The sequence below is a fragment of the Notolepis coatsorum genome, assembly GCF_963971535.1.
Source record: "Notolepis coatsorum genome assembly, chromosome: 12".
NCBI lineage: Eukaryota > Metazoa > Chordata > Actinopteri > Aulopiformes > Paralepididae > Notolepis > Notolepis coatsorum.
In genome coordinates, this window is record NC_140176.1 from 105593410 (window position 1) to 105608580 (window position 15171).

General features: G+C 45.4%; 1 protein-coding gene across 1 annotated transcript in view; it reads right to left on the bottom strand.

Moving 5' to 3' along the window:
* Positions 1 to 15171, bottom strand: part of LOC311238006 (leucine-rich repeat-containing protein 9-like) — a gene marked incomplete at both ends in the record, with an annotated part of 129840 nt that overhangs the window by 56581 nt on the left and 58088 nt on the right. The window contains 7 exon segments of the mRNA XM_084325974.1: positions 875 to 966; positions 969 to 1094; positions 1358 to 1535; positions 3468 to 3608; positions 5502 to 5627; positions 13783 to 13974; positions 14108 to 14227. Coding sequence (XP_084182100.1) covers positions 875 to 966; positions 969 to 1094; positions 1358 to 1535; positions 3468 to 3608; positions 5502 to 5627; positions 13783 to 13974; positions 14108 to 14227 — 975 coding nt within the window.

Sequence of the window (15171 nt, forward strand, 5' to 3'; positions counted from 1 at the left end):
CGCCACTAACGCAGGAGATACTGGTATCGAGCCCAGCTCTCGGCGTTGCTACCGGCTTGGCCGGCCGTCATACTAACACAATTGGCAAGTGTTAGAGGGTGGTAAAGCCGGTGGGTGGGGATTGGACGTTGTGGACAGCGACTCATACAGGTCGGTTGGGTGACGCCTGTACAGCAGAAACAGGAAGTATCGGGGGGCAGCGTGAGCCTCCCACGCGTTACTCCTCGCCACTGAGAGTTCGAGCTGTCTGGTGAAAAGATGCGACAGGCTGCCTCCTCGTGTACCGGAGGGGACCCAAATGATGCAAGGCTTCTATCCTCACTATAGCCGACCAGTGGGAGGCATAGTCTAGCAACATTCAAGACATGGGGAGGGAAGAATTGGAATCACGAAATTGGGATGGGAGAAAAATAGAAAAATAAGGAGAAAAAGTGGATAAAAAAAAAGAAGGGGAAGAAACTGTACATTGGAGGGGGTTGGGTGGGTGGGTGGGTGCTGGAGGGAGTTTGGACATTTACCGGGGGCCAGTTTCTAATTGCAGCCACCCGTAGGTGCTCTTTGAGAGCAGTTTTGAAGGAGGGTAGGGATTCACATTATTTCACGGCTGTGGGTGGGGCGTTCCTGTATTGTATTGAAGTGCTCGTCTTTAACTCTTTCACTGCCACACGGCAGAAGGGCAGAAGGTTAGCCCTTTACTATCACACAACCGACGGCGATGCTCCATCATTAGCATCATTAGCTCCGCAAATGCGGAGCTAATGATGCTAATGATGGAGCATCGCCCGTTGTGTGATAGTAAAGGGCTATAACCTTCTGTATTGTCACAGTGAAAGGGTTAACCGGCTGTCGTGTGTGCAGTGAAAGGGTTAACCACCTTCAGATGGTAGATGTCGCGCGTGGTGACAACAAGGTTGTTCCCCACGTGGAGCTCAAAGAGGGAGCGCGCCCTCTGGAGGCCGTCCAGGAGCCCACGCGGTTGTTCTCCACAGACAGGAAGTGCAGGCTGGGCAGCAGCTCCAGGACCGAGGCCTCCAGACACGACAACCGGTTCCCATTCAGACTCAGTCTGGTCAGGCAGCGTAGATGGGACAACCCTACAGGAACCACAGAGGGGGGGGGGGGGGGGGGGGGTGCATCATGGAGACACAGAGAGAGAGAGAGAGAGAGAGAGAGAGAGAGAGAGAGAGAGAGAGAGAGGAGAGAGGGAAGCCACTCTAGTGAGGTACATCCATGTAATATTCCCAACCAAACCGTATTATCATTATTATTATTATTATTATTATTATTATTATTATTATTACTAGTATTTTTATTAGCCATGTTGACTTTTACATATTTGTCCGTGTGTCAGACTAACCGTCCAGCTTGGTGATACAGTTGTCGTCGAGAGACAGCTCCTCCAGTTTCAGGCAGTTGTCCAGGTCCTCCACCTTAGAGATGTCATTGTTGTTGAAGGAAGCCCAGCGCAGGTTGACCAGCTTGTCCAGGTTGGCCAGCCTGGAGAGCCTCTGGCTGTCTAAGTTCAAGGCTGTGATCTGGTGGTCAGAGTACGTTGATTAATAAAAATGTGCATTAACGCATTCAGTGTTTGAGATGTATTGTGTGTGTCGGGTATTATGTGCATTGAAACATCTCACGAATAACAATTATAAAGGATCAATATACGTGTCATTCTCATGTGTGGAACCTGCTAATGACTAAGTCTGCCATAAAGACGAAGCCTGTAAATCTCTCTCCCAGAGGGATATAGCTATCAGTCACATAACTTGCATGCATGTTATTCAGCCATATGATGATCGTTTAGTATCATGCAACAATGTCATGGAAAATATGCCCCAAAATATGTCCACCAGGAACAGCGTTTTCTGAAAAACATACAGGATCAGAATCAGACAAATTGCGTATTTAGTATGTAGATAAATCTATTATTACTTTTGTACAAAATATACATTTTACATTTACATTTTAAGCAGGCACTCTTGTCAGGAGCAACCCAGTAGAGTGATGAGCTAAAATTCTAGTATTATCAACATCACAAGCAGCCAAAAAGAACAGTAGTAAGACTAAAAGCAAGTTAACAGTGTCTAAGCAGTAAGCACAAGAATAAAGTGGAAGGGTTTGGTTATTTTTTAATAGCAAGATATAATTCAACAAGATCAAGTGCAAGTGGAGCAATGAGGGAGGGGAGACAGGTAGTGAGGTGGAGGGGAGAGGGGGAGTGAGGTGGAGGGGAGTGAGGATGAAGAGAGACTCAGTCCTGGCTTTGGTAGGAAGCTCAATACACCATTGGGGAACAGGAGGGAGAAGAGCTGGGGCTGATGGGTGGGGCAGAGGCCAGGGGACAGGAGGGAGAGGAGCTGGGGCTGATGGGTGGGGCAGAGGCCAGGGGACAGGAGGGAGAGGAGCTGGGGCTGATGGGTGGGGCAGAGGCCAGGGGACAGGAGCTGGGGCTGATGGGTGGAGCAGAGGCCAGGGGACAGGAGGGAGAGGAGCTGGAGCTGATGGGTGGGGCAGAGGCCAGGGGACAGGAGCTTGGGCTGATGGGTGGAGCAGAGGCCAAGGGACAGGAGCTGGAGCTGATGGGTGGAGCAGAGGCCAGGGGACAGGAGCTGGAGCTGATGGGTGGGGCAGAGGCCAAGGGACAGGAGCTTGGGCTGATGGGTGGAGCAGAGGCCAAGGGACAGGAGCTGGAGCTGATGGGTGGAGCAGAGGCCAGGGGACAGGAGCTGGAGCTGATGGGTGGGGCAGAGGCCAGGGGACAGGAGCTGGAGCTGATGGGTGGGGCAGAGGCCAGGGGACAGGAGCTGGAGCTGATGGGTGGAGCAGAGGCCAGGGGACAGGAGCTGGAGCTGATGGGTGGGGCAGAGGCCAGGGGACAGGAGGGAGAGGAGTTGGGGCAGAGTGGAGTGGAGGCCAGGTAATCTAGGTAGGCCAGGTAATCTAAACCCATTGTAATGGCAATTTTTGTGTTCCATGTCCTGTTTTCTCTTGCCCGTTACTTCACAGGCATGGTAGGGAGTGATCTTACGCAGTAGACACAGCAAAGATGGATGTCCAGTTGTGATTCCAGGTTTAGGTGTATTTATTGCTGAAGTTGCAGTTGTACATTCCATTAATGCCAGTGTGGGTTCTGTAGGGATTATATGTTATTCTTTATTTATTTGATATCTCTTTCTGCTTCTGGCTGCTGAGCTGCTGGTAAGAACGGTGTGGCTCCTCACTACCTGTGTCCTAACCAATCACTGCACCCGTGACACCCTAAATACATGACCAGTGCTGTCTAATCTAAAACCCACCACCAGGTGTCCAATAATAATATTACAAATAATAATGAATAATATGCCACCATCATAATGGCTCCTACACCCATTATGATCTGTTATTATTACTCCTGTAAGGTTGGCCCAACATTAACAATCCCATATTGTTTTTGAAGCTGAATACGTTTGGCTCTGAACGTGATTTACCTTTGCAGTCCAGCCTGGCTCCGGGTCTCCACTGAGGTCCCACGGCGAGGGGCTGAGTTGACAGAGAAGCTGAGCTGCTGACAGCAGGCTGAGTCTGCGAGGACGCTCACCGTCTGTACGGGAGTGGGCCAGAAGACACGCCTGTGGCCAGAGTGGACAACAACAGGTCTGATTGAGTTACAGTGGACATCATACACGGCAGCATCCTGATTTGGAGAATATTACATATCATTTTCATAATGAGTCAATAGACCTGTCTCAAACCCTGCCCCTTTTCTTGATCCTCCAATCACAGCTGTCGCTTACCTCTGACTTCCTCGTACGATCAAGAAAAGAGGGCAGGGTTTTGAGACAGGTCCATTAAATATCCTGAATGATATTACATTGTTTCTATACTTCCAGTTCCAGTTTGAATGTGAATGACATTTTTTTGCTTTTGACTCTCTTGGCTTTTATCCATCCATCCATCCATCCATCCATCCATCCATCCATCCATCCATCCATTCATTCATTCATTCATCCATCCATCCATCCATCCATCCATCCATAATAATAATAATAAAAAAAATTATTTGGTGGCGCCTTTCATGACACCCAAGGTCACCTTACAAATCATAAGGAAAGAAACAGAGCAAGGCAGTTAAAAGTCGAGGTTAAAAACAAAACAAACAACAGGAAGTATAAAACAGTGAAGTTAAAATAGCCCTTTATGGTAGTGTTTTCTTGTGTTCTTTTGGAACTGTCCTTTGCACATAAACTCCCTTGGTGGAGGTTTATTGTTTTATGTTTTCAATATAAACTCTGTTTTTAGGAGTTGCCTTTGTGGCTTATTTACTTTTCTACAATACCTCTTTAATGAGTGTCGTCCTGTTTTTTGGACTTTACTTATTTTCTTAAATACTCACTTTGAGGCTTCCACCTGTAAAGGTTGTTTTTTGTTGTTTCTTTTTCCCCTTCTCCCACATTGACCGCCAGCAGCAGGGGGCGCTGATCCCCCTTCATCACCAGGTCTTTATTCAATGGACATTTGCGAGTGCTTAAAATATATCTTATATTATATCTATGGGTCTAATAACGCTGTCGACTGTCAGTGAGTTGCTTCCAGTCAACATGCCCAAAACAGATAGTCAGATAGTCATCCATATATTTCCGTTTTATACCGTTTTGAATAGAGTATGGTTTGGGTGCTTTTGAGTAATTCCAGGAAAAAGACGAGAAAAAGGCATTTTACTGTAATCCAGTCATCACGTTGTAATTTTTCGGCTGATTATCTAATCATCCTGAAATCAACGCTAGATTATCATTACTATATCTCGTCGTGCACACATGAAATTACCGTCATAGCCCCCCCCCCCCCCCCCCACCGCAGTCAACGGTAATAAGCACATACACTTACACACAGATAGCTGTGATCGCGGTAGAAATAAATATCAGATCAACGATCAAATTTATATATAGTGTTCTTACCTTGTATCTGATGTAATGCAAAAGAAATAATCCAATTATCTGATAGCCATTCCAAATAATGCTTGTGGAGGTCCGTACCACACTACCGACCGTTACATATGGGCGGGTGGGCGGGGTTACTGTTCGATGCCATCGTTGTATAGAACTGGCTCGCCTGAGTATTTAAACCCCGCCCGCCCGGCTCAAATCGGCTCCTAAAACACACCAGCTCATTTCCAATGAGATGCAATAGCTCTGCATGGCAGTAGAGGGCGGTGTTGACCGTCTGCCAGCTCAGACAGGGTCTGAAGGGTATACCAGAGGCTGCAACTATGAATTATGAATAGATATAGCGAATAAACGAAATAACGATCCCAAAAACGAGTTGACTAGTTTCTGGTGCTGAACGCATGGCGGGCAATAACGAGTTAACTCGTTTCTGGCGCAGATTGTGTTAATGTCTGCGTAAGCAGTTTAGTGGTTATTCATACACGGATAACTTAGAGAGTCCCTATTATCTGCTTGTGACCCACACACACACACGCAGCCCTTACACCCAAAGAGTTAAGTGATCAGTATTTCTCTTACCTGGTTAATTCTGGAGCCAGCCATCATCTTCGCAGCAACAGCAGCCTCCTCCTCTGTCACCAACACATTGTCCAGGTGTGTGAGGGTGATGACACGGCCCAGTATGGTCATCCTGGTGGCTGTAGGCTGCAAGAAACACAGCATATTAATATAAGGTATTCATTTGAATTGGTAAAATGTCCTTAAGTATATAACACTTTATATGTTGTGTCTGTCCACTATGTCTGTTAATTTGTCACCCCCCCCCCCCCCCCCCTATGTAAAGCGACCTTGAGTCCTCTGAAAGGCGCTATATAAAACGAAGTTATTATTATTATTATTATTATTATTATTATTATTATTATTATTATTATTATTATTATTATTATTATTATTATTATTATTATTATTATTATTATTATTATTATTATTATTATTATTATTATTATTATTATTATTATTATTATTATTATTATTATTATTATTATTATTATTATTATTATTATTATTATTATTATGTCATGGAGCAATGGACACTCATGGAGCGATGGACACTCACAACACATGCTAATATCCAGGGTTTTCCGTAATTTTAGGCATCACCCATGTGAAAATGGTCGAAATCCAACCCAAACATGCAAAATATGAAACGATAACATGCCATAAATCATGTTTATAGTGGGACCATTTATGGTGGTCCATCTAAGGCACTCAGGCCTTTTAATGGCATCACACCAGTTCATGTTTACGTGAAGACAAATATTTCCAGCTGTGACACCACAGCACAAAACCTAGACACCTCAATGAGACATCAGCCCCTTGAGTCCCTCAAAAAGCCTGATATCAATGTACATAGTAGGCTGCTAAATCTATGTAGTAGAGTGAAATCTATAATCTACCGTCCATAGACCTTTTTCAATGGAATTGCGTTATTAGGGAACAGCTTGGGCCCAAGATTACTTAAAAAGTCTATAGTCTTGCTGTACCTGTTTGTTGTTTTTTGTTATCACTGTACCCATGTGTGTTTATACTAGGCCTGTCTCCGACTAAGGATTTGTATAGTCGACTTTGATTGGCCAAAATGTGCAGATAGTCGACTGGTAAAGAAATATATATATAAAAAAGAAAATTATAAATATATATATTTATCATTCCATTTGGGCTGTGGGGGTGCGTAATGTCGGAAGCAGTCGACTGAAGGCTTCTTGTCCTCTGCGAAAGCATGCAATTGGTCCCCTGATGGATACATCAGTCACACACAAAATACAAGCACTCATTCATACTCGCACCAAGACACACGCATCTGTTTGCATGCACATGCACGCACGCACGGGTTTTGGTAGTTTATTCCTTTATTTGATATTGATATTATCCGGCTAGAAGGCGGTATCGAGCACCCTTTGTAACCTTGTATCTTGGCGTGTGTAATGGCTAAACGTCTCCGGTTTCATGTTTCCTTGTCGGGCGAGGGCAGCCGGTCTGCCAGTTCCATTGAAGCGCGTCAAATATCCCTGATCCATATGTTGTGGTGGATTATCCCGTCGGCCAAATGGGCATTGGATGTACCAGATGGCGATCAAACAATTGGAATATTATTTTTGGAATACTCCCGATCACAGGTAAGAACGAGTCAATTTTAGCTTGATCCTGCAATGCTTTTACATTTACATTTACATTTAGTCATTTAGCTGACGCTTTTATCCAAAGCGACTTACAAGTTCTGTACGACAAGCCATCAGGAAGAGCACAACTCTATCAGCTGAGTAACAATGTTCATCAAAGTGTTGAGTGCTACAGTGTAGGTTAGTTTATTAGGACAAGTGCATGACAGTATGGTTAGTTAGGGTTAGATTTTTTTTTTTTTTTTTTTCAGATAATGGTTGAAGAAGTGAGTCTTTAGTCGACGGCGAAAGATTGGACGTGTTTCGGCTGTCCTAACTGGGGTGGGTAGTTCATTCCACCATTGTGGGGCAAGGACTGAGAATAGGCGACTTCTCTTTGATGACCCTCCCGGAGCTTGGATAGGAGTAGGTCTGAGGCGGCCAGAAGATGCAGAGCGTAGGGGTCTTGAGGGTGTGTAGTTAGAGACCATTGACCGGAGGTAGGCGGGAGCAGTTCCCTTTGCCGCACGGTATGCTAGGTCAAGGGCCTTGAAGCGGATTCGTGCAGCAATGGGGAGCCAGTGCAGGTCCCTAAGAAGTGGGGTGACATGGGCCGACTTCGGTAGGTTTGAGATCAGGCGGGCCGCTGCGTTCTGAATGAGTTGAAGAGGCTTAGTGGCAGTGGCCGGGAGGCCAGCGAGCAGTGCGTTGCAGTAGTCGAGGCGGGAGATGACTGTTGATTGGACGAGGAGTTGGGTGGCTTCTTTTGTCAGGAAGGGGCGTATCCTTCTGACGTTGCTCAGGAGGAATCGGCAGGTTCTGGTTGTCGCTGCGATGTGAGCAGAGAAGTTCAACTGGTCGTCGAGGACAACACCAAGGTTCTTGGCGGTCGGGGACGCGGTCACAGCTGCATTCTCGACTGTGATGGAAAGGTCGGTCAGGGGGGAGGATTTGGCCGGCAGGTGGAGCAATTCTGTTTTGCTTAGGTTCAGTTTGAGGTGGTTGGTCGTCATCCAGGCGGAGATGTCGGACAGACAGGCCGAGATCCGCTCAGAGACGTGGATATCTGAGGGAGGGAAGGAGAGGAAGAGTTGAGTATCGTCGGCATAACAGTGGTAGGAGAAGCCATGAGACGTGATAATGTTACCCAGTGATTTAGTGTAGAGGGAGAAGAGAAGGGGTCCTAAAACCGAGCCCTGGGGGACACCCGTCCGCAGGGGGCGGGTGGCCGACAGGGTCCCTCTCCATGACACTTGGTAGGAGCGGTCATTGAGGTATGATGACAACCATGTCAGCGCAGAGCCAGCCACTCCCATTCCTGCGAGGGCCGCGAGGAGGATCTGGTGGTTGACTGTGTCGAAGGCTGCAGATAGATCTAGGAGAATCAGGACAGAGGAGAGGCCTTTCGCTTTTGCTAAGTGAAGTGCCTCTGTGACCGCAATGAGGGCTGTCTCTGTGGAGTGACCAGTCCTGAAGCCTGACTGATTAGGGTCTAGGAGGTCATTCTGTAAGAGATAAGCAGTAAGTTGGTTGGATACAGCACGTTCAAGTGTTTTAGAAAGGAAGGAGAGAAGAGAGACAGGACGGTAGTTGCCTATGACGGTAGGGTTCAGGGATGGTTTTTTTATGAGGGGCGTGACTCTGGCTTGTTTTAGGGAGGTGGGGACCACCCCCGAGTTGAGTGAGGAGTTGATGGTTGCAGTTAGGAATGGGAGGATGTCTGGTGCTATGGACTGGAGGAGTGGGGAAGGTAGCCGGTCCAGCTGGCATGTAGTCGGACGGTTCGACGTTACCAGTGTCAGGGTCTCGGCTTCTGTAATGGGAGAGAAAGATGACAGAGTGAAGGATGAGGTTCTCGATTCAGCATTTGGAATGGGTGGGGGTTGGGAGAAGGAGCTGCGGATGTTCTCCACTTTTTCCTCAAAGAAGATCGCAAAGTCTTCGGCAGAGAAAGATGAGGGAGGGGGGGGTGGGGGGGGAGTGAGGAGGGAGGACATGGTAGCATGCAGTTTGCGAAGATTCTTGGCAGAGGCCTCGATCCTATGGTGAAAGAAAGAAGCTTTGGCATTAGTAATGGTTTTGGAGAATGTTAACAAGAGGTTGTGATATGTGTCGATGTCAGCAGTGAGGCGTGACTTTCTATACTTCCTTTCAGCTGCTCTCAGGACCTGTCTTTGTTCTCTCACTGGATCTGTCAGCCATGGACTGGGTGGGGAACGGCGGGCAGGTTTCTCAACGAGGGGACAGAGCTTGTCGAAGGAGGTTGCAAGGGCTGAGAGGAGGGTGGAGGTTGCCATCTCTGTGGAGAGAGCAGAGAAGGTGTCACTCAAAGGTAGAGTGGATAGTATGTCAGAGGAGAGGGTGGAGGGGGATAGGGAGGGCAGGTTGCGTCTGAGTGAGACGGTTTGAGTTGGGGTGAAGACCTTTCGGTTAATAGTCTATCAGTGAGCTGGATGCAATCCTACCTTGAGGGGAGGGAACAGATGGTGGAGGTAAACGGTACCCTATCCCCCCCTCTCACAGTGAGCTGTGGTGTTCCACAAGGAAGCATACTAGGACCGCTACTGTTCCTAATTTATGCAAATGACATGTCGTCAGCTTGTGACTGCAACTTGTTCCTGTTTGCGGACGACTCAGCCCTGCTGGTCTCTGACAAGAACAAGTTACAGGTTGAAAAAACCCTCAGCTCGGAACTAGGCAGAATCTGCATATGGCTCGCTGATAACAAACTATCATTACACATGGGCAAAACAGAGTCCATTCTCTTCGGTTCAAATAACAAACTCAGCAAGACCGACGGCTTCTCAGTTACAGTGGGTGACAATATTGTCACAAGGAAAGATGAAATTACCTACCTGGGTTCCATCCTAGAGGCTAATCTCTCCTGTGACAAAATGGCATCCAATGTAATAAAAAAAGTCAACCAACGAACTCGATTCTTGTACCGGATCTCCTCTCTGGTAAACAAGAATACCCTGAAGACTCTGGCAGGAGCACTCATTCAGGGGTACTACGACTATGCTTGCACCTCATGGTACCAAAGCACCTCAAAGGCGCTAAAAACAAAATTACAAACATCTCAAAACAAACTGGTCAGACTACTGCTTGACCTTACTCCTAGAACCCACCTCACCCCTGCCCACTTTGACAACCTAGGATGGCTTAGAGTAGATGACAGAGTACAGCAACTTGCAATGGGCCTGGTCTACAAGATACACTACACGACCAAGGTACCCATGTACATGGCAAAATACTTCCCAAAGGTCAGTGAATACCACGATCACAACACCAGAGGGAGCTCCACAAATCATGTTAAACCCAGATTCGGCTCAAATAAGGGACTAAACACGTTTCGCAATTATGCCACATCAATGTGGAACGCCCTACCCAAAGCTGTAAAGGAATGTGGATCACTACCCACTTTCAAAACCTCTCTCAAGAGACACCTACGGGAGACTGCAATTCAACACTGGCCCCTGTAAATATCCTAACCCAACCCCCTCCAATGTACAGTCATTTACCTAGTATGGTTTTGTCAATAGTCCAATGTACAATTTTGTTTGTTTGTACAGAGTCTCCCCCCCCCTCAATGTACAGTTTTGCTTGTCTATACAGTGTGCCCCCCCCCCCCCCCCCCCAACCACCTCCAATGTAAATTACCCAGTATGGTTGTCAATATCCCAGTGTACCCAACCCCCCCCACCCAACCTCCTCCAATGTACAGTTTCTACGTCAAATGTATATACTCCCTTTTCTTGACTCCTTCTGTATCATAAACAGTACTGTATTTGCAAATCTGGTATGTCATAAATGTATAGATGTAGCAGTACTGACTATCTGTATGTCATGTATGTCATATATGTCCTGATGAATTGAAAATGGGGGACCCTGGTGGAAACAAGACGAAAGTCTTTCTCTGGTCTGCATCCCCTTAACAATTGTGTGTATTGAGCTGTACTGTATTGTACCCATTCTGCAATCTGTTAATAAAGTTTTCAATCAATCAATCAATCAATCAAGCATGAGAGTTAGTGAGAAGGATATGAAGGAATGGTCAGATACATGTAGGGGAGTTACCGTGGTGTTAATGATGCTGGAGTTACGTGAAAATATGAGATCCAAGGAGTTGCCTGCTTTGTGGGTGGGAGGCATGGCAGTGGGAGTCAGGTCAAATGATTGTAGGAGGGAGACTACTATGACTGACTGAGATGAGTCAGGCAGGTTGAAGTCGCCCAATAGAAGGAGAGGGGTACCATCTTCCGGTAAGGAGCTTAGAAGCATGTCCAGCTCATCTGTGAAGTGATCGAGCGGACCTGGAGGGCGGTAGAGTGTAACAATGGTGAGATTGAAAGGATTAGAGACAGATACTGCATGATATTCAAAAGAGGAGAGTGACAGTGCTGGGAGGGGTGTTACGTTTGTAGTCCATGAAGGAGATGTCATGAGGCCAGTGCCTCCACCCCGCCTGGAAGGTCGAGGTGTGTGAGTGAAGTTATAGTTTGTAGATAATGCTGCAGGTGTTGATGAGTTATTGGGGGTTATCCAGGTCTCAGTTAGAGCCAGGAGCTGCAGATTTTGACTATGGGCGTAGGCAGTAATGAAGTCAGCTTTCTTGACTGCTGATTGACAATTCCATAGGCCTCCCTGTACTGTGACAGGTGTATTAGTGGCTGTAGGAGGGTAGGATAGATTAGCCGGGTTGCTAGCAAACTGCCGTGGGTGGGTTGAGTCTGTTCTGGGGGAGCAGATTGTGGATATGAGACACATTGTGGTGTCAAGAGTGGCAGGGAGGAAGTAGAGAAATAGCAGAGTGGGAGGGAAAGGGAGATTTTTCAGAGTGGAGTGTAAGATAGGATTATGATGTACTTAGCACTGGGTGGATCCCTGGATCCCTCTGCAGAGAACTCCAGGAAAACTCCTCTTTGTCCCTCTTTTATACCGATCGGGCTGATAAGCGTTTTTAGTGTTCAATACGAATGCCGTTACTGACAATAAAATAATCAGAAACGACCCCCCCCCTCCTTTCATGCATTCATGATGGAACATAATAACTATGATATAGATTTGATTTCGGGATAATAGCGTATACAGGCAAGAAATGGCAACGTCTATAGTGGAATCGACGTATAGGGCTATAACTCAGCATTTCATGAATTACCCTAGACTGCTCTAAAACCTTATATTCACCACGGTATAACACGGGAACGTATGGATGGAAATTTTTTATAATTTTTCACATATTGAACGATAGATAGGTGATGTCAAATCATATGGGCCATAGTATTGTATCCATAGCTATAATATAGAATATACCTGTAGTTATAGCTCTACAAACAAGGTGACTCAGTCCTATCGTTTAAAGCGCGGCCTAGCTACAGCGGGCCCTTACTAATAGCTGGCACCGAATGAGTTAACTGTGTTTTTATTTAGTTATTGGTGTATATGTGTATGTGTGTATATATATATTAGAGCTGGGCCGTTAACGGCGTTAACGTGCTGCGTTAACGCTATACTAGTATTGCGCGATAATATAATTAACGCATTAATCTAAAAAATAAAATAAAATAAAAAATGTACCTTTATTTACCCAGGGTAGGTTCGCTGAGCACAGATGCTCTTTTTCAGGAACACCCTGCTTCACATTCACACAGTTCCATTCACACCTGGGAGCTGCCCAGTACAACCACAGTTGACACCATTGGCCACTGAGCAACTCCACTGGAGCAGTTGATTCAAGCCATGTCACATAGTTCAAGTTTGAAATGATTCTTTCTGTTTTGCTCCTGAGAGTGTGCTAGATACTGTACTGTACTGGTAATATTATTTATTTGTGTTAACTTCTGAATAAAACAACTTATTAAACACAAGTACATCTTATTGAACATTATTTTGATATTTCATTACCAATTATCATAGCAAAACAGCTTTTTCAAACAGTCTGTAATGCATTTTGGAAACGGGAGATGGGCTCATGGTGTAATGGGCCACCTGGCCTGAGAAACATAAGGAGGAAAGAAAAAGTAAGGACTTACTTCTGGTCATTATTTGGGTAGAACACACATATTTTGAATGCCTTCGGCATTTTTTTTTTTTTTTTTTTTGAGCCATTTTAATCTAGATTAATCTAGATTAAATCCAGGATTGCAGATAGATTAATCTAGATTAAAAAAATTAATCTATGCCCACCTCTAATATATATATATGTATATTTGTAATCCTGTTGGGGCCTCTTGGACCAGATCGACATTGTAAATAAGAAACCTGTTCTTAATGTTTTATCTGGCTAAATAAAGGTTAAATACAAATATTTGTCTAGTCTAGTGTGTTCATTAGACAGGTGAAATCCTCTTTCAGTGCCTCTGTGCCCGTTTTCTTAGGCAGTTAGCCTCTGCTATGCGTACCATTCGCGTTAGCCACGCTTCTAGGCGGCTTTGCTTTTGGAAAGAATGATATGATAAGAAGATTTTTTTTATTTTTTATTTTTTTTATTCTACTAAGAGGTTGGCAGTCGACTACAGCTCCTTTCGATCGATTAGTCGACTATTCGACTAATCGGGGTCAGCCCTAGTTTATACTGTGTAACTCTTGGTCATATAGCCATTGCACCAACTCGTGAACTGTACTCTGTGCCAGGGGTTGTGAACTGTACCCTGTGCCAGGGGTTGTGAACTGTACTCTGTGCCAGGGGTTGTGAACTGTACCCTGTGCCAGGGGTTGTGTCGTGCATCCAGTCTCAACAGGCCAGGGGCGTGTTTTTGGAGCACAGCTGTCTCATCCCTGGCCTTGGTCAGCCTGTTCCAGCTCAGGTCCAGCTGCTCCAGCCGTGCCAGGCCTCGCATCCCGTCCAGAGTGACTATCTGGTTGTGGCTGGCATCCACAAATTCCAGGTTGGGCTAAAGGGAAGTGACAAGAACAACAACAACAACAACAACAACAACAACAACAATAAAAACAAAACCGGAAATGGACATCAAAAGGCAATATGTGATTGGTGGCCAGTGCAGGCGGAGTTGTGTTGGCTCTCACCAGGCGTGAGATGTCACTCAGGTGTGTGAACTCGTTGAAGCTGATGGTCAGGTGTCGCAGGGAGAACATGCAGGAGATCTCCTTCAGCTTCTTCAGACCGTTGCCGTGGAGGTTCAGCACCTTGGGGGCGCAGGAGGGTTCAAGATGCACGTTTCAAGAGATGTATTAGTCACATACATACACAAGACATGGAGTGAAATAAAGGTGGCCATGCCCGCCTTGAAAAAAATACAAATAATAATAGAATAAAATAGAATAGATAATAGATGGACATGATGAAAAGGTACTAAGATAAAATACTATACAATGCTAAGCGTACGAATTAAAGGTAATGGGTCTCATTCCCGAAAATTTTTCAAAGAGTTATTCTGGAAGACTTATCTTGGAACCACTGAGACAGAATCAATGACAAGTTCACTCTGAGTCCTGAACGTGCTGGTAATATGTCTTAAGTGGCTGAAACGGTCGCACAAATGATATGATCTGATATCTGCTTGGAGAATGGCATTCTGTCTTAAACTCGAAACGTGCGTTCCCGTTCAGCTCATTTGCATACAAAACAACGCCTCCAGAGCTCCTTATAAGGCAACTAGTGACGCAGCTGTGTGAAAATGGAATGGCGGAAGTGCTTTGCGAGTCTTGCGAGCCATCAAAACTAGATTAGATTAATGTATTGGCATCATATACAGCTCGTGGTACACCTGCCGCAGCGCGCGCGCACACACACACACGCGCGCGCAGTACTGTATATGAATGAATGAATGAAATATAATATATAGCCTACGGCGGGCGTAATGAATGAACGCAGTATGGCTTATTATTCCATAATTAAGCCTATACTGTTCATTTGTAGGCGCACACAAGACTTGTTATGGGATACATTGCATGTTGACCTGCATTTTTTCAAATGTATATAATTAATCATTAAAACAGTTGTGTAACAAATAAGAAATACAAATTCCACAGAAGGCATTAAATAATTATTATTTTCAATCATTTCACAATAATTGCATAATTGTGTTTGAATATCTGAGTAATTAAAGTAATTATACATTTGTCCAAAA